Raw genomic sequence first — 19,744 nt, 5'->3', positions numbered from 1 at the left:
CCCTGCCAAGCACAGCCAAGTGCAGACCATCCTAAATACCTGGTGACCATGCATGTGGTCAAGCCATGCCCTAATGCAGCCCTGCTGTGTAAAGCAAGCTCAGATCTCACTAGGAAGCTTTTGTGGGCCACCAAGCTACAAACCATCTTAAACTTAACTGGGGAACAAACTTATAAGTGTGGGGCCAGAATTTTACATTTTAGCAAACCAATTCCTGAAGGTTTTAAAACCTGTCATTAATCTCCTTACCTTACATTTCTACCATAATCCAAATTACTCTATATATGTTCAGATATATGTATGTATGTATGTATATATATATATATATATATATATATATATATATATATATATATATATACACACACACATATGTGTGTGTGTGTGTAATTTACAGATGTTTACATTGGGACACGCTTCTGTTTAGGGGTCACCCCTTTATGTTACACACTACATGCATTTGGTAATAGAATGTGAAATGTAGGATTGGTGAGAAGGCTCAGTGAGTTAGGACATTTGCTGTGAAGTCTGGTGACCTGATTTCAATCTTAACAATCTGCATTAAGGAAGGAAGTAACTAACTCCCACAAGTTGTTTCATGATCTTCACATGCACAAATATATGATCTCTCTCTCTCTCTCTCTCTCTCTCTCTCTCTCTCTCTCTCTCTCTCTCTCACACACACACACACACACACACACACACACACACACACACACACTGCTAGCCACACACAAATAAAAGAAACAGACAACATCATCTTTTAAAAACTAAAAAACTGAAGTGACTCTTCAGGACCCAAACTCCTTCATCTTATAGAGGACACAATGGTTTGAATTAACAAAGCAGCCCTGACTGTTACCCTTTAAGAGACCTGAATTTAAGGCTGAGTCTTGGAATAACATCTGGGAACTTCATTTGGGGGAGTTTCCACCATTCCCAGGAACTGATAACACTGTGCCTAAAATGTTTTTATAAACAATATGGCTTGAAATAAACACATGATTTCTGTTGGCAAGGGGCAGGAATTTGGTTGGAATGTGCTAATATGACCAGTCTTCAGCAAAAATTGTGCCTTGAGTCTACTATGGGCCTCTTTTCTTGTCAATATTTCACAGAGTGTCACATGTCATCACTCAGGTATTAAGTATATACTCTGTGGCTCCACCAGAAGAATTTTGGAAGCTTGCACCTGGTGTCTCCTGAACTCTACTTCATGTGTCTTTTCCATTGCTGATTGTATCTGGTATCTTATTGGTATCATAAATCACAACCATGAGTATGACCATGTAGATTCCTATGAGGGCTAATATAGTGACTCACCAAATCTCAGCATGGTCTTAGAGAGCTCCAACAGGTCAATACTGTCTATAACTTATTTCTTTCCATGGAATAGAAGCACCATTAGTAGGTAATAAAAACATGGAAACACAGACTTGGCATCTAAGTTTCATGACTTTTGTGTGTCATGGCTTGTCTATAAAACTGGGCCAATAATGCTCACTTTGCAAAAATTTTACAATGGTAACACAAGAAGTCTTTGGTAAATATCCTTTAAGAAAGTAACTATTATTTTTATTTAACCTTTTAAGTTAGATTTCATGATCAGAAAGAATTCAATGGATCCAATTTTATCCATATTCTACCATACACAACAATAGAAATAATTGTATGAACTCAAAAGGTCACAGTTACATTAGAGCTTGTGAATAGATTTTTTTTTCTGGATATGTGTTGAGCTTCTCTCAGGACCCACAGGAGGAATTGCTTGGAAAGAAGGCGAAGAAAAGCACATGTTTATATTTATCCCCAGCTCTCAACTGTGGTTAGATGTTTGTCTCTTGCTTTGAGCATCCTAACAGTCCACTGATTTCTGGACACTAGTCTTGTTCTAGCTGCCAGTCTGCACTGCTTTACCTTTTCTTGGAAGCTCAGCTGTTCCTTCATTAGTTCACACATGAATTATTCACTCCTGCTCACCTAGTGCTTTCAAGAGGCACTCTATCAAAACATCTCTCCTAGGTGTAGCCCTGTCTTTTTCATTTTATTTGCTTTTGTTATTTGCTTATGAATTAAGTACACTTTACTTTTGTGGAATCAGAATTACCAGGTAAATATAATCTCAGTTAGTAGCAGCATACTTGGAAAAATATCCTACTATATGTTCCTTTATTCTTTGTATCCCTACTGTCCAGAAGACAATGACATCACTTCTTAGTACTCATTGCTTTATATGAAATAACAAAATGACTTTAAAAATAAAAGGCTTGAAGATGAGTTGTTGAACTCTCTTTAGCAAGTCAACTAAGGCAAATTCTCTAGCATATACTGGAGGAACTGGAATAAAAAGCAGACATCATCTGCAAAGAGTTGTTTTGCATTATAAGATATTCAGGGGAAATTAATTAATTAATCTTCTCTATTGCTATAAAACATTTAAGAAAGACATTTACTGTGTATTTATGAGCTAAAGATGATACAATCTTAAGATCATTACATACAGGAAGTCAGAGAGCCTATGTTTCAACGTTTCAATATTATATAGTGAGCTATGGTCCTTTGCCACCACAACTTTCTTCTAGCTGAATGTGAGCTACTAATACTTGCCAATGTAGTGTTGCTGCCATTGATTGTGGTACTTTTCTGGAAGATACTTTGAAGCAAATATAGCTTTTTCATGCTCTCTTCTCCTAGGTTTTGATTGGAGGTTGATATCTACAGTGACCTTAAAGACTACATAATCAATATGGGAGAGCCATTCTGTGCCAGAATTTCTAAGTGAGCATGTATTTTAATGGTTTGCCAGTTTCTCTTACCAATCAGGAATATCTATACTGTATTAATATCCTGGTATTTGAAACACTGTGATTTCTCAGCTAGTATGTATGTTCCTGATTATATCATTTCACTTTTGTGTGTCAATCTATTTGGACTCTTACTAGGGTTAAACAAGTTAGAATAATACTTGCCCATATAGTATCAGATGAGTGCTAGCTATTCATATTATTGATACAAATGAGCTGTGAGCCATTGAACATGGCACTTTCTTTAGACTCAAACTCTCTTGATTGATAAATGTAAGAGTCATTTTGATAATTTTTAAATTTTATTAAATTTGGAATGTTTAAAACACCTCTATAAAACTGACAAGAAGGATGGAGAGATGGCTCAGTGGACAGGTGCATCACTTGCTGTTCCAGAGGATCTAGGTTCAATTCCCAGCACCCACATGATGGCTCACAGCCTTCTGTAATGCCCATCCTGGGATTTCCAATGCCATCTTCTAGCCTCAGAGGGCACATGTACACTGTGCACAGAAATGCATACAGGCAGGTCAACCAGATACATAAAGAAATAAATAAATTGCTAAGGAAAAGACTTAAACCATTGTTCTTGTTAGATTTTTGTGTCTGTGTCAACTTGATACAAGCTAGAGTCAAATGGGAAGAACAACCTCAGTTGAGAAAAGGCCTCCATCAGATTGCCTGTGGGGATATTTTCTTGATTGCCAATGACTAGAGGAGGGCTCAGCTCACTGGGAGTGACTGACTACCCCTGGCCAGGTGGTCCTGGATGGTATAAGAACTCAGGCTGAGCAAGTCAGGAGGAGTGAGCAAGTATGCAGTGCTCCTCCATGGCCTCGGCTTCAGTTCCTGTTTCCAGGTTTCTGTCTTGAGTTCTTGTCCTGGTTTCCTTCATGATGGACTTTAAAATGAAATAAATGCTTTCCTTCCCAAATTGATTTTTCCATAGCAATTGGAAGTAAACTAAGACTCTCGTGGAAAGGGGCTACAGGATGAGAGAAGCATTTCAAACATTAGGCAAACAGTCCAGTGAATGGGAGAAGTACAAAGGACAATGAGAGGAGAAGCCATTACTTAAGGAGAAGCATTATCTTCTTTTTGAAATGAATCCATCAGAGTTTGAAAGAAAAAAACTTTACAAACCGAGCCGTGTCTGTGAGACTTTCGTTCACCCCCAAATGAATGTCTTGTGTGGTAAGAAAACAAGGGTGTCCTCCCAGGAGAGCAAAGCCTGCAACAAAAGAAAAAGAAAGATGTTTGTTTGAAAACTGACCTAAAGTGCAAAACCAAATCACGAGGCATCAGCACTAGTACCATCTCCTTAAAGCTCTTCAACCATTCCGTGGGGAATTTCCAAGCATAGCAAAATGATAAATCGAGAGATGAATATGAAAAATACACAAAAATATGAATATGCAAAACCACTTAACTTCTTTTCGAATGCATGCTTATCCACCCACCCCTTTTCAGGGGATGGCAATAATTGGACATTGTTTCCTTTGGGGAACTATGCCTGCTTTTTAGTTCTTCAAATTATAGAAAAATATCCTTCTTGGAGGACAGAGAAATAAACTGGAGTTATAAGAAATATCCTGGGTTACAATGGTGTATTAATCAGTAATAAAAGCGTAATGAACCTTCAAAAATGTTATGCTAAAGGAAAGAGTAAATATTTAGTGTAGGGAAATGTCTAGGAGTGAGTATCTGGAGGAAAAGAAATTAAGATAGCTGTTGCTGTAGCTGGGAGGGTGTGACTAGAAAGGCGTACTGCAGTATTTTCTGGGTTAACTGAAATATTTTACATCTTCATAGAGTTTATAGGTTACACAGACATGTACATTTCTCAACACTGAATGGCATATTTAATATTGACCATTTTCTATACAAAAAATATACTTGCAGTTAAAAATAAAGCAATCACTGAGATGGTAGTTTGAAGTCACTAAGAAATAATGGGTTACTGGCCATCATCTTCTACTGAAGACAAAGCTAAGTGCCAACTGGGACATTGCCCTTACTGCTTTCCACCAAATGTGTGCTTAGAGTATTACAGATGCTAGAGCCCTGCTCTCACAACACATTCTATTGAGAGATTAGAGGGGATTAGACACGAGGGAGTCTGCCCCAAGCCACAGTTAAACTCTATGAGGACAACAAGTAGAGTCTTTTGACACAGGTTCAGAGGCAAATTTGTGGGAGGTGGTGACAGCTGACCAGAACTTTATTATGCCACTTGAGACAGAGTACATGGCAGAATTGCTCCAGGATCTAATGAAAGGTAAAGAAGCATAATTTCAAGATAAATACTTGTAGTTTGCAAACATACTTTGCCCTTTATATTGTAATGTGTCAAATTTATGTCCTAGAAAACATATAACTGTCATAATTTGTTAATCTCATCTGTTTAGGGGATTTACTTTGTAAGGAGGAAATCATTAATCATCCAGTGAATTGAGTGAAGAATTCTGGACCTACAAATGGGTGTTTGATTCAAAATTTCCTTAAACTCTCTACTGATTTATTAGCATAATTTGAATAATAATGTTTCAATATGGACTATGTCTTGGCTAGATTTTTTTTTTAAATCAACTTGATACAAGCCAGGGTCATCTGGGAAGAAGGAACTTCAGTTGAGAAAATGCCTCTATAAGATTGGGTTATAGGCAGGCCTGTATGGCCTTTTCTTAATTAGGGATTGATGGAGGAGGGCCCAGCCCAGCCCACTGTGGGTGGTGCCATCTCTGGGCAGGAGGTCCTGGTTTCTATAAGAAAGCAGGCTAAGCAACCCTTAGGAGCAAGCCAGTAAGCTGTGTTTCTCTATGACCTCTGCTTCAGTTCCTGCCTCCAGGTTTCTGCCTGTCCTGACTTCCCTTCATGATGGACTGTGACCTGAGAGTTCTAATTAATATGACATAAGCCATTTCTTCCCCAAGATGTTTTTGTATATAATATTTATACATCAATAGAAACCCAAACCAAGACAGACTGTTATTAAGGAATTATTTTGTTAGTGACATTGAAGTTACTGAGGAAATATATATATATATATACACACACACACATACACACATATATACATATACATACATACATACATACATACAGATTTTTTGAGACAGGGTTTCTCTATGTAGCTTTTGGAGCCTATCCGGCAACTCAATTTGTAGACCAGGCTAGCCTTGAACTCACAGAGATTCACCTGCCTCTACCTCCTGAGAGCTGGGATTAAAGGTGGGTGCCACCACTGCCTGGCAATATTCTGTATATTTTAAATAATAAGTTTTGGGGGATAAAATGTCATAGTTCTAGTTTACATTAAAAATACTTTAGCAATGAGAAGAAATAGACAAACTAATGCAGACAATATGCTAACAATTGTTAGATTGATATAAGGGGTATTGTGTATTCTTTATCCTAGTCTTCCTAATTTTGTATTTACTTGAAAACTTCTATTATAAAAAATAAACATCAAAAGCTACAATAATAATTATTCTGTTACTATGTCTGTCATTTTACTAGAAGCCAGTGTGTGCTGAATCTTACCATACAAATCAAGAGCACTTACTGGTACTTTACACACCTTTCTCCATTGATTTTCTTCTGAGAAGCGGTCTAGTAGATACTATTGTATGAATTTTATAAAACTCTTTGCTTTCCTGTAACATATTCTAGTGGTGAAATACTGATTATAAGTGAGTGAGTAACCTCATATAATTAGATATTAGATGCTGATAAGTGTTATAAAAATTGAGTAAGAAAGAGCAACAGGAAATATAAGACAGAAATTTCCATTTTAAGTGTCATGGTCCCCAAGGAGATATTGGAGTGAAGGTTGAGGAACATGTGAGTGTAGACCATGAGAAACATAAGATAGTGGGAAGACTAGTTATTTGTCTTGTGTAAAGTTCACAACTGGTGGATTCAGGAGATAGCAAGAAGGTGGGTGTGAAAAATACAGCGTGTGTGAGGAGTAGAAAGGAGGCTGCAAATGGAAGGCAGGAATAAAAGGCAAGAACTGATTTGTGTCTGAGGAAAATGGAAATCTATTGAAGATTGGAGCAGATGAGTAAGACAATTAGTCCTCAGTTTGAATATATATTAAATAATATATAAATAATTTATAATATAATATATAAATGATATAACAATTTTAATATATAAATAATACATTAAAATATATAAATAATATGGTAGAATCAAGGAGACCAATAAGGAGAGACATTTGTAAAATTTGGATGGAAGTTCAGAACTTGGACCAAATGACATTAGCTGAAGTAGTAACAACTTTCAGAGGACTTCTGGGTTCCTCCACATACCTACATCTGTATCCATATATTCTGTTTTATTTCCCATTAAACATAGATGAACTTCTCATCTGTCATGTTTCCATGTCTCTTCCTACTGTCTGAATATCCCCAGTTCACCCATATTCTTTAGATCTTTACTCAAATGCTTAACAATTCATGTGTCATCTTTGTCCCATGCTCCCATTTCTACACTAGAAGTCAACCCTTTTTGATTGTTCATGAACATAGTCAATTCTTCATCTCTTATGTCATAGCCATCAAAAACTACACTCAATAATAAAACTATTTTTCTTAGCACTATGTTCACTTTCAAGTATCAATTTATCTCCTTGTCCCCTCTAATCACTCTCTTTCTCTCTCTCTCTCCTCTTCTCATTTCCATCAAACCTAGCTCTGGAAAACTTTGCTATCCACCACTGGAGCAAAACTCCTCCCATCAACAGTTCTTCCATCTTTTTGCCCCCCTTTCTTCTCAATCTCTTTAACAAAGTGGAACATCAACCTCTCCTTAATAATTGTCCTTTATACAAACTCCAAGATACCATACCTTCTCGCTTGTATACCCAGCTTGGCAATTATTCCTTCTTGGTCTTGATTTCTGGTTTTTACTGTTTTCCTTGAATTGTAAACATTTGAGCATTCCAGGGTCAGTTCTTGGTCCTCTTCTCTCAATCTAACTTCACTGTACCAAGTTCTCTGGCTTCAAATACTATCTCTATGCTGATGACCCTTAAACATCTCCTTCCAGGGCTTACTCTTAAATTCCAGACTCATATTCAAGTGCTTTTTCAACATCTTCCTTTGTATGTCTAACAGACATCTCAAACTCAATACAAGCAACAATGAATGATCATTTTTTTTTTCAGCCTGCAACTTTCATAATTGCTCAGGCAGAAATCTAGAAGTCATCCTTGACATCTGTCTTTTGCCCAGTAAATTTAATCTCTTTGGATCTCCTTTCAAAACAGATTCCTTTAGAACCTGTCCCTCCTAGCTTGCTCATTACTACCACACTGGGTCTAGCCTTCCTCTCTCCAGCTCCCACCACACATATTTCACTGTTGTTGTCTTGTTTCTAACACCCACAGTCCATTTTTAACAGAGTAGTTAGTGTAACCTAATAAAATGCAACTTAGATTATGTCTACCTTTCCTCCAAACTCTCAGGTGACCTTCTATTTTATTCAGGGTAAAAGCACAAATTCCAATAATGGTGCAAACCTTTCTACTTTATCATTAGAGCCATTCTCTGTGCTGAAAGTATGTATTTTCATTCAACGTACTGTATAATTTGCTTATTCATTATGTCTATTGTTTGTTGTCTCTATACCCACTAGAAATCAAGTTCCCTGAGACAAGGGGGTTCCCTATGCTTTGTTTATTGTTGAGTGAGTCACAAACATTTAATATAAAGACTGCCAAATAGTAAGTGTATCAGGAATGCTTGTTGAATGTATGAAGGAAGGAGGAAAGGACATTGACTCTAGAGAGAGAACCCATTTCCCAAACTGATAAGCCTTCACTCTTTTTATCTCCATCAAACATCTCTATAGTGTTGATGAAAAGAACAGAAACTTCTTATCTGTGAAGTCAACTACTGAAGGTCAGTGATGATTGTAAATGATAACACTTCATTTGTATGTAAACATGAAAAGTTAACCAAACAAATTTGAATACTGCATATTCATCAAGAAAATATTTTTGGGCACCTATACCATATGCCAGGCAAAGTGATAAGCACTACTGAGGGTTGTGACTCTAAAGAAAAAGGGCAAAGAAAATTCAATGACACTTAAAGGATAGCTCATCTGGTATATGAAGACCTTAATTCAATGCCCAGAACCATGTAAAAATAAAAAACTGGACAGTGCTGGGCAAGTAGAGACAGGCAGATCCTCAGGGCTTACTGATCAATCAGCCTAGTCTTTTCAGTGAGGTCCAGTCCAATGAGATGCTTGAATTCATAAAAACAAACAAACAAACATAAGGTGGATAGTGGGTGAGGAATGCCACCCAAGGTTGTCCTGTGCCCTATACAATTACATACACACACACATGCACCCATTCACATACAGACACCTGAGTATATATGAAATACACACATCTATGCAAAAAGAAAGTTTAAGATTGCTTGTCATGTCTGATCCAAGTTATATAGCATCAGGTAGAAATCATTCTGCTGCAGCAACTTGGGACTAATCTAATGTCCTTACACTTTCATCCTTGTGCTGGTAGAAGTCAGAAGAAAGGTTACTAGAAGTGCTTTAAAGCAGGAATCAAGGATTCCAGCAGCTCATGAGAAAGAGCAAATGTGTGGGGTCTGTCTTAGGGATTCTATTGTTTATTGTGATAAAACAATAATGATAAACAACTTGGGAGAAAGGGTTTATTTCAGCTTAGAACTCTCAGGTCACACACTCCATCACTGAGGGAATTCAGGGCAGAAACTCAAACAGGTCAAGAACCTGAAGGCAGGAGCTGATGCAGAGAGGACGAGGGAACACTGCTTACTGGCTTGCTTGCCATGTCTTGCTCAGCGAGCTTTCTTATAGCACCCAGGACTGCCAGCCCAGGGTGCTATACTCTCTCATTGGACTAGGTCCTCCTACAAGAGTCATCAATTAAGAAAATGCTCTACAGACTTGCTTGCAGACAAATCCTATGGAGATATTTTCTCAATTGAGAATCTCCTTTCCCAAATGACTCTAGCTTGTGTCAAGCTTGACACAAAACTAGCAGGGTAGGATGCTGCTTCCGAGAGGGGGTTTCTCTTTTTCACTGGTTAAAAAGGAACTCACACCCTGATCCAAAGGATCAAGTCAATTATTCGCTAATTTATCAGGCCTGGGTGATGATGTGGTATTCAAGGGGGAAGGGGTGTTAGAGGATTTGAAAAACATTAAGAACGGCCATGGCAGAGGAGAAAACAGAAGGATGGGTCATTCAGACAAATCCTTTAACCTCTTATATTTGTTCCTGCTGTCACACCAGATATTTTCATTCAATGCGTTTTCTCCTGTTAATTTCTCAATTTCTGTTTGAGAAAATAAAGTAAATCTTATGCTTATCTTGGTTTTCTTTACATATCCCTGTGGGCTTTGGGGAAAAGGGAGTAAGTAGAATCCATTCAGTAGAAATAGGAGGGATCTGATGCCTCTTTCGGGTAGTCATTAACCTCTCCGTGCCCTGCTCTCATAGCTTCAGACTAGAATCCCAGATTTCGTATTTGTATCTTTGCAAAGATGATGAATTTGAAACAGCTGCTACAGTACCAACTTCAATTTCACCTTGAAGTGACATGTTCATGTTAAATGATTGCAAGAACCATCACTTGGAATTCCCTGTGTGTTTTTCTCTCAGCTACTGCATTTACTAAGATTAAAAAAATGTATCTGTCTATCAGCTCAATTAATTTGCAATAAAAGAATACAATTGCCAGTAGATACACAGGAGAATTGCCTGTTTGCCAAGGAGCCATACACTGAGGGATGCAGAATGAATGGTCTAAAACTACACACGGAGAGATGGACATTGTCTTACAAATATAATGCAGAGCAACGAAGCCAGACACAAAAGAGCACACGCTGAATGGCTCCTTTAATATAAAGGTTGAAAACAGGCACAGCTAAACTGTGGTAGTAGAAACCTAGATAATGGTTACCCTTGGATAGATGAGTAGCAGCTTGAAGGAAAAACAAGGTTGATGTAAAGGGCTTCTAAGTCCTAATAACATTCTGCTTTCTTGGGTATTTGGTACAATTATGTATTGACTTTAAGAATCCACTGAATTATCATATACTTCATGATCTGTACACTTTCCTGTAAGTGTGTTAGACTTTAATATACATGTTTCATAAACAATTAATATGGGTGGATAATCATGTTCTATTTCCTGAAATAAGTAGAAATGTTGCTGGATCCCTGAATCTCAGGCTTAAGATGGAATCCTTACAGACTATACTAAAAGAATCGCCTCATCCCAGGGGATGGTACAATTCTGTGGTAGCAATAGACAATGAGATACAATCGATTTTTGTTATAAATACCAAGGACCTATGTGTTATCTGTTGAAAAAGTATAGCAAGGGGAAACGGTTACCATGCACATACAGAGATGGGATGCGGTGCTATGACAAAGTGCTCAAACAAGAACCTGGAGTCTCTCCCCCAAGGATGTACATTTACGCTGCAGAAGTGCTTTGCCATGGCTTGGTCATTTCTGCAAGCATTTAAGGCAGCTTCTCATTCTGATTTGTCTGTTACTGAGTTTGCTTGGCAGCATGCCATGTCCAATTAGACCCAGAGGGATTTACTGAGGATAATGACAAATACTCTGTGAACCATAAATTTTAAAGGCCACATATTCTTGTCCCCATGCATTTATTGATAGAGTTTGCAATTTTGTACAGGTTTTAGAGCCCTTCTTTAGAGACAATTGTCACCTAACAAAATGCTTAATGCCATTTGTAGGAACAATTTCACTAGAATAAAATGTGACCATCTCGGGCTTCAATTAAACTAGATATTTTTAAAAATAAACTTAATAATTGCATCCAATCACATGTCTGCCATATGTTAGCTATATGGACTTGGACCATTTCCTGAACCTAGTTCAACCTGTGCTTCTCCATCTTACTTTCATAGCATCGTGATGAGGATGAAGTGAGGTGAGCCATAGAATTAATATGGAGCATTTGTCATGGAGTCATTATCCAAAACTGTGTTATAGCCCCACTCTTGCCTTTAATGATAGTTTTAATACATCATTATGGAGGAAACTATTCAGGGATATTTCAATTTCAAGTATAATATTTAAACAGAGAAAATTGTAGAACAACCAAAGCATATTCACTTAAAAAATAAAAATTGAAAGTTTTTATATACTAATTCTTTTGGTGGCTTGGAAAAAGACTATCTCTCTTAAAGTAGTAATGGTAAAATTTTGAAAAGATAAAATAAAATTCTGCCAGATTCCTAGAAGATCAGTGTTGGAAGGAAACAGAGTTTGAGAATGACTGGCAGATGATCAGATGCCAAAGAAATGTCTTACAGGAGCCAGGTTTAAAGAGAAAAATGAAGCCATCTGTTTCCTTCCTGGGACTTCTAAGATTAGGTGACATCTTACATATTTCCCTCTTCAAGGGGCAAGGGAAGTATTTTAATAAGAAAAGTGGTCTTGAGATCTGAATCTTGGTGCTATTTTTACTGAGTGAACTTAGAGGTCACTTAATCCTTGTGGAATTCTTGGGGGGGGGCTATATATTTGGTGAACTTCATTATTAATCACATGTAAATAGAGTAGTAGTTCACATAGAAGCCTGAGAAAGTGCTTGCTGATGCTTGTAAGGTAGGGTAAGGTATTTGAGGACTGAAGAATCACTCAGTGTTCTTGTGGTACTTTCTTCTCAACTCTGATGGTTCATTTGGGTCACATTATTGAATGAATGGAGTTCTGATGGAGAAAAAACACACATAAAAAGAAAATAGGTAATTTGTGGCTTGTATGTTTCAAGATAAACTTTTTGAAACTCATTGTGGAGTTAATAGCTTTAGAAAAAAAAATGAAAACAACTAGAGTTTTGACTGCCCGGAGTCAGACAGTAGTACTAGATTTGGAAGTAAGATTGAGTTTGCTTCTAGCTAATCTTTTCCTCACATGACCTCTAGTACAGGAATGTGGAAGGGAAAGAAGGAGAGCACAGGAGAAGAGGAAACAGTAATAGAAAGAGGCAGACCTTTGTCACTGTACATGCATTCTAAGGAACGGGGAACATGAAACCCTCATCTGAGTTTGAGGAACTCCAGTGCTGGCTGAGAGCATCTGCTTTCTGCCTTTAGGACAGAGCACTGAGAGGCAGTAAATGTTCTAGAGTTCCCTTATATTGTCTTTGAGAAGGGAACAATTAGATATAGATGGCCTTATGGTAACCCTGTTCCAGTGAAGTGGAGAGCAGTATCAGAGTGAGACAAACTGCAGAGCCAATAGAGGTACAAAAGTCCCAGGAGCCTTTTGTACCAGTGTAGACATTAGATGATGACCAAGCACACTTGCTGATCCCTAGCTATCTAGACATTCAAATATCTACCAGGGCTTAGGTATAACTTGAGACATGCTGTGGATGTTCTGTGTGTTAAGTGTGTTGCTCTGATTGGTCAATAAATAAAACACTGATTGGCCAGTAGCCAGGCAGGAAGTATAGGTGGGACAAGGAGAGAGGAGATTTCTGGGAAGTGGGAAGGCTGAGGCAGAGAGACACTGCCAGCCACCACCATGACAAGCGAGATGTAAGGTACTGGTAAGCCACGATCCACATGGCAATTTATAGATGAATAGAAATGAGTTAATTTAAGATATAACAACTAGATAGCAAGAAGCCTGCCACAGCCATACAATTTGTAAGCAATATAAGTCTCTGTGTGTTTACTTGATTGGGTCTGAGTGGCTGTGGGCCAGGCAGGAAAACTCTAACTACAAAAAGAAAACTCTAGCTACAGAGACAGGTAAAGGAGACCCGATATTCACAACATAAACCCTGAGACAAATAAGCACTGCCTAATGCACAAGAGGTTAAATTCGCACTATCTAATAGAAACAGCACAGAAGAAAATGTTCATGAGTAAAAATAGATACATTTCTCACATGAGTTTAGGGTATTGGGGTTTGTGCCTACTTATATGTTGCCATAGACGTGAAGCCATATTTGAACATTTCACAGGCTTCCTGCAGATGAAGCTTATCTTTTTGCCTATAGCTTTTGCAAGAAATGAAGGACACCCTTGCACTGCTGCCCCCAGTGAAACACTTGCTCTCCGTGGTTGCTAAGGAGACACAATAAATTCCCCAGGGACTTAAGTCTTCCAAATGCCCATCCTCCAGCTAGCTCTTTAACACAAGTGTGAGCTGGTCAGCAGACTCACCTGTTTCTGTGGACAGTCTTGTTCGAGTACTTCTTTTCTCAAAAATCATTCCTAAGGATTTCCCTTGCATCAAAGGCAAATACTGAAAACCAAGGACAAAAAAATTACAATTAAAATGCAAGGTATACTTCCTATCAAATATCAAGGATTGTCTTAAAAATGCTAATAAAAATACTTATCAATTAATTACTACTTCTGAATAAATGGCCACAATGTTATTTAAAAACTGAATTTAAAGGTGTTTCACATTCAATATACACAGATTATTAGCATGGAATTAGGAATTAAGACTATTTTTGGATACAGGTTTCTTGTGTAGCCCAGGGTAGACTTGAACTTGCTGTGTAGCAGAGGCAGGGTTTGAACTACTTTTATTTCCATCTTTCAAGGCCTAGGGTTACAGATGAATGACGCTATGCCTGGCATATATTGATTACTGGGTTCAATTTGGGAGCGTATCCAAAGCATAATATTTTATACTGAAGCCATCATCTCACTGAATACTATTGCAATCCCATTCAATTTTTTCAGTGGTGCTGAAGATGGTTGATTCAGAGGGACTTTCTCAGCTAGTAAGATCCTACTCTGTCACAACATGGGACACTAAAAGTCCTTCTATGACACTGATGAACCTCAGTTTTTTAGCTTCATATTCATCAGCCTCCTTCATGAGAGTACATAAAGGCTTTGTTCCTGGAAGTCATTTGAAAGCACTCTGGGAGTTTGAGTATTAGGTGGAGCTCTTCCTCCTTCCTCCTGTGTTATTAGACTTCCTGTCAGGATGTGTTCTGGTCTTCTTGTCTTCAGTCAGCAAAGCATGAAAAGGCAAAGGTCTGCAACCTAAGGAGGCCTTTCCCCTATTTCAAGAACATCAGCACGTAGAAGTTGGAGCATTGCCTGAACTCTTCAGAACTTGGAAAGCTAGCCAACTAGATAAGAAAGCCAGAATCATATCAAACTTCCTCAGCCTGAAACTAAATATTATTTAAAAATGATTATGAGCCAGGTAAAGTGACACATCCCAGCACTGGGGAGGCAGAGGCAGGTGGATCCCTGTGAGTATGAGGCCAGTCTGGTTTACACAGTGAGTTCCAGGTCAATCAGAGCTAAAGGGTGTGACCCAGTCTCAGAAACAAACAAACAAACAAACAAACAACAAACAGAGAGCTTTTGAATAAATTCTTTTTTTCTTTTTTTTAAATTTATTATATTTGTGTTTTAATTTTACATATCAGCCATGGGTTCCCCTGTCCTCCCCCCTCCTGCCCCCACCCCACCTTCCCCCCAGCCCCTCCCCTCCATTGCCATCTCCTCCAAGGCCAAGACTCCCCTGGGGATTCATTTAAACCTGGTAGATTCAGTACAGGCAGGTCCAGTCCCCTCCTTCCAGGCTGAGCAAAGTGTCCCTGTGTAAGCCCAAGGTTCCAAACAGCCAGCTCATGTACTAAGGACAGGTCCAGGTCCCATAGCCTGGGTGCCTCCCAAACAGTTCAAGCTATTCAGTTGTCTCACTTATCCAGAGGGCCTGATCCAGCCAGGGGCTCCACAGCCTTTGGTTCATAATTTATTTGGCTATTTGTCCCTGTGCTTTTCCAATCTTAGTCTCAACAATTCACACTCTTACAGTCCCTCTTCTTTCTCGACAATTGGACTCCTGGAGCTCCACCTGGGGCCTGGCTGAGATACCACCTTACACCTGTCAGAGTCGCTAAGATCAAAAACACAGAAGACAGCTTATGCTGGAGAGGATGTGAACCAAGGGGAACTCTCCTCCACTGCTGGTGGGAATGCAAGCTTGTACAGCCACTTTGGAAATCAATATGGCGCTTCCTTAGAAAATTGGGAATCCATCTCCCCCAAGACCCAGCTGTAGCACTCTTGGGCATATATATACCCAAGGAATGCTCAATCATACCACAAGGGCATTTGCTCAGCTATGTTCATATCAGCAGTGTTTGTAATAGCCAGAACCTGGAAACAACCTAGATGCCCTTCAACTGAAGAATGGATAAATAAAATATGGTCCATATACACAATGGAGTACTATTCAGCAGAGAAAAACAATGACATCATGAGGTTTGCAGGCAAATGGATGGATCTAGAAAAAATCATCCTGAGTGAGGTAACCCAGACTCAGAAGGAAGAACATGGTATGCACTCACTCATAGTAGGATACTAGATGTAAAACAATGATGAATAAATTCTTAATACAAATGTGCTTTCACTGCATTAAACTTCTGAAACATAAATTGCTCAATATGCAGAACAATGCCCATAGTTAAGCACCACATTCAATTTCTTCCCCTATTTGGCTAGCATTTACTTGTTCCTTTATAATTGGAATGCTTTTAAAAACATAATCTTACCATTGTGAATATTATCATCCAGAACAGAAATATATTGTTAAAAACCAACATACCATCTTTAAGTTTTAACTGATACAATACAGAGAGAAAAAGGGACATATAAGAACAAAATCTTGCTGGGCTGTGGTGGCGCACGCCTTTAATCCCAACACTCGGGAGGCAGAGGCAGGCAGATCTCTGTGAGTTCAAGGCCAGCTTAGGCTACCAAGTGAGTTTCAGGAAAGGCACAAAGCTACAAAAGGAAACCCTGTCTCAAAAAACCAAAAGAAAAAAATCTTTCTAGACAATGATATCTCAGCTTCAGATCCAGTTACTAATGAATTTTGGCTGGTGAAAAAAGGTGCAAGGACTTGTCATAGGATAACTACTTTTCATGCTTATTTACATGCCTGTACACTTGGTGCCAATCAATTACCTTGCCTGTGAGGTTTCATTGCTTAGCTAACATTCAGGAATTTTAATGTACTTTGTTTCCCTCTGCCTTAGGAAAGCTGCTTCCAAAAGGGCTATTGGTTTGTAATGGAAGAGAAGAAAGAAGAAATGCCACATACCTCCCCTTTGTGCTTTATCCGGAATTTCAGATCTGCAGATAGCCATAGCATGTATTGAATCTCCTCTCCAGTGAAGTCCCTCAGGGTGAGGAGGTCACGGCCTTTCAGCTGTACTTGGCTCTGTAGCAGCTTCCCACACCTACAAAAGAAGGAAAAAACCAGAAGAGGACAGTATGTATTCAAGAAAACATTGCTGTGGGGTGGTCCATTGGCCGGTTCTTGAAATCAAACATAGTAAATCACATGGTTCAACATGTCTCTCTGCAAAGTGTTAATAAAATTGATATGGCTGTGGTTTCAACTTTAAATATCTAGTAATTGTTATGTTTGAGAGCAAAGAAGAATTTGTGGAAAGAAATTGACACACTTGAATTAGCTGGATGGGCAGCTTTATTAAATTATACCACTTCAGGCAAGTTACCCAACCTCTTTCGGCAGATGTTTCTCAACAACAACATGAGTGTAATAGTTCTCTAGTGTCATTGTGAAAGTGAAACTATTTAAGTCATGTAAATCAGTGCTCAACATAATATGCACTAGGTAAAACTTACCTACTCCTATTGAAATCTGTGCAAGCAAGATTTATAATGCACAACAGAAAATTGTGTTGTTTACTCCTTTCAGATCTCTTTGTGAAGAATTGTATTCCTTTTGTCATTAGGAGAAAATATAGTCAGCCCTATAGCTTTTTTAGTATTGCAGAAAGAATTTTTAAAGTTCTCTGGTCATTTTTTTTCACCAGAAAAAGAATGACAATAAAATAATAAACAATAATAATATAACAATGGTAATCACTTTTTAAGCTTGGGAAATTCATTGCAAGTTGAAACCTTTTGCCTCAAGCTCATGTCTGATTAAGATTGGTCTCCTTTATTGGGGGAAGACAAGTCAGAACCTGGTTGTTCTTTCCTTGCCTTCAGTCCCTAAAGGTGAGGTCAATAGGAGAGCAAGTCTACCTATGTTCAGTTTTCTAGTATTGGCATAGGTGTTTGAGGGCAACTGTTTGTGTTGTATTTATGAGAGTCCCCTAGAGAGACTCTCCCAGAACAGCTTTTGATGTGAATAAAAATATTTTCTCAGCCACCACCACCTCAATGAAATCTTTATACCTCCCCAGGACATCTCTTGTCATGTTCAGAAACAATGCCATGCTACCAGTTATTTTTTATTTTTTTACCTGAGGATCGAACCCAGGGCCTTGTGCTTGCTAGGCAAGTGCTCTACCACTGAGCTAAATCCCCAACCCCCAGTTCTTTTTCTTATTCCATCCTCTTTCATGAGAAACACTCCATACTGCTTGACCTGAGGAGACTAAGGTCTTCTACTACATTCTATTAGAGTCTTCTTTTAATCTGCAATCAAGACAGTAAACTAGTCAGTACCTCTTACTTTAATCTCTCAATCTCTCTCTGTTTCTCTTTTTGTCTCTGTCTGTCTCTGTCTCTGTCTCTGTCTCTCTCTCTCTCTCTCTCTGTGTGTGTGTGTGTGTGTGTGTGTGTGTGTGTGTGTGTGTGTGTGTGTGTGTGTTTTCCAGGACTTACTCTTCCTGCCTAACTAATGTTGTACCCTTTCATTAACATCTCTCATTTCTTCATTTACTGTTCTCACCTTCATCTCTTGAAAACCATTGTTCTACTCCCAAACTTTTTGTTTTGTTTTCCAAGACAGGGTTTCTCTGTGTAGCCTTGGCCGTCCTAAAATTAACTTGCTCTGTAGACCAGGCTGGCCTCAAACTCACAGAGATCCTCCTGTCTCTGACTCCCAAATGTGATGATATTTTATTTGTGCTTTAATAAATAAAACTTGCCTGGAGATCAGAGGAAAAAGGCCAGCCATTATAAGTAAACAAAGAAGTCAGGAAATGGTAGTACATGCCTTTAATCCTATTATTTGGGAGGCAGGGATCTGTTTCAATCTCTGTGTGTTCAAGACCACACTGGAAACAGAGCCAGGCATGGTGGCACATGCCTTAATTCCAACACTAGTTAACCATGGAAGTCTGGAGGTCTATACAGACAGACAGAAAGTGACAGAGCTGTGTAGGAAGAGGAAGTGATGTAGCTGAACAGGGAGAGCAAATCAGAGGGCAGAACAGCAAGGCATATAGATGTGGGTAGACAGGAAGTAACTTGCATTTGGAAGCTGCAGAGTTGGTGAGGTAAGGTTAGTTGCAGCGTTCCCTATTTCCCTGACCTCTCTAAGGCTTTCACCCCTATATTTGGCTCCATGTTTTTTTATTTAATAAGACCATTTAGAAATACATCTACAGCCAAATACTGGGATTAAAGGCATGTGCTACCACTGCCTAGCTAAGTTAAACTTTTTTACACTCCACATACAAGTGAGCTCCTGAGGTATATGTCTCTCTTGTTCATGGTTTATTTCATTTATATATAGTATTCTAGGTTGGCCTGTGCTATCCCAAATGCCAGAGTTTCTTGGATATTTACAGGACAAATATTTCAGTGTGTGTTATATATGCCACACATCTTAATCCATTTGTCTATTAATGAACACTTAGGTTGTTTCCTTATCTTGGCTTTTGTGACTGATGTCTGTCAAGATGGCTGGACTACCATACTTTAAAAAAAAATTCTCTGTTAATCTCCACCCCCTGACTTGGTTTCTATAATCCATTTTATATTATGTTAGCGATAATGTATGTTATAAAGCAGATTCTTGTCTATCTGCTTTGCAAGTCTGTTTTGGGGGCTCTGCCTGCTCACTTTGATCCAGTGAGAGCAAATTCATTACTTGGCCTGGCCTGGGTACAAACTAAGACAGAAATATACCTAGACTA

General features: G+C 38.6%; 1 protein-coding gene across 1 annotated transcript in view; it reads right to left on the bottom strand.

The window, feature by feature from the left end:
• The window catches only part of Otc (ornithine carbamoyltransferase), an 88,193-nt gene that overhangs the window by 43,965 nt on the left and 24,484 nt on the right, over window positions 1-19,744 (bottom strand). Inside the window, exons 2-4 of the mRNA XM_036174391.1 lie at window positions 16,945-17,083; window positions 14,028-14,109; window positions 3,948-4,035 (exon numbers count right to left, since the gene is read on the bottom strand). Coding sequence (XP_036030284.1) covers window positions 3,948-4,035; window positions 14,028-14,109; window positions 16,945-17,083 — 309 coding nt within the window. The remainder of the gene's footprint in view (window positions 1-3,947; window positions 4,036-14,027; window positions 14,110-16,944; window positions 17,084-19,744) is intronic.

The sequence above is a fragment of the Onychomys torridus genome, chromosome X, assembly GCF_903995425.1.
Source record: "Onychomys torridus chromosome X, mOncTor1.1, whole genome shotgun sequence".
Classification (NCBI taxonomy): domain Eukaryota; kingdom Metazoa; phylum Chordata; class Mammalia; order Rodentia; family Cricetidae; genus Onychomys; species Onychomys torridus.
The sequence above is the reverse complement of the archived record's forward strand: the minus strand, read 5'-3'. Positions and strand labels throughout refer to the sequence as shown.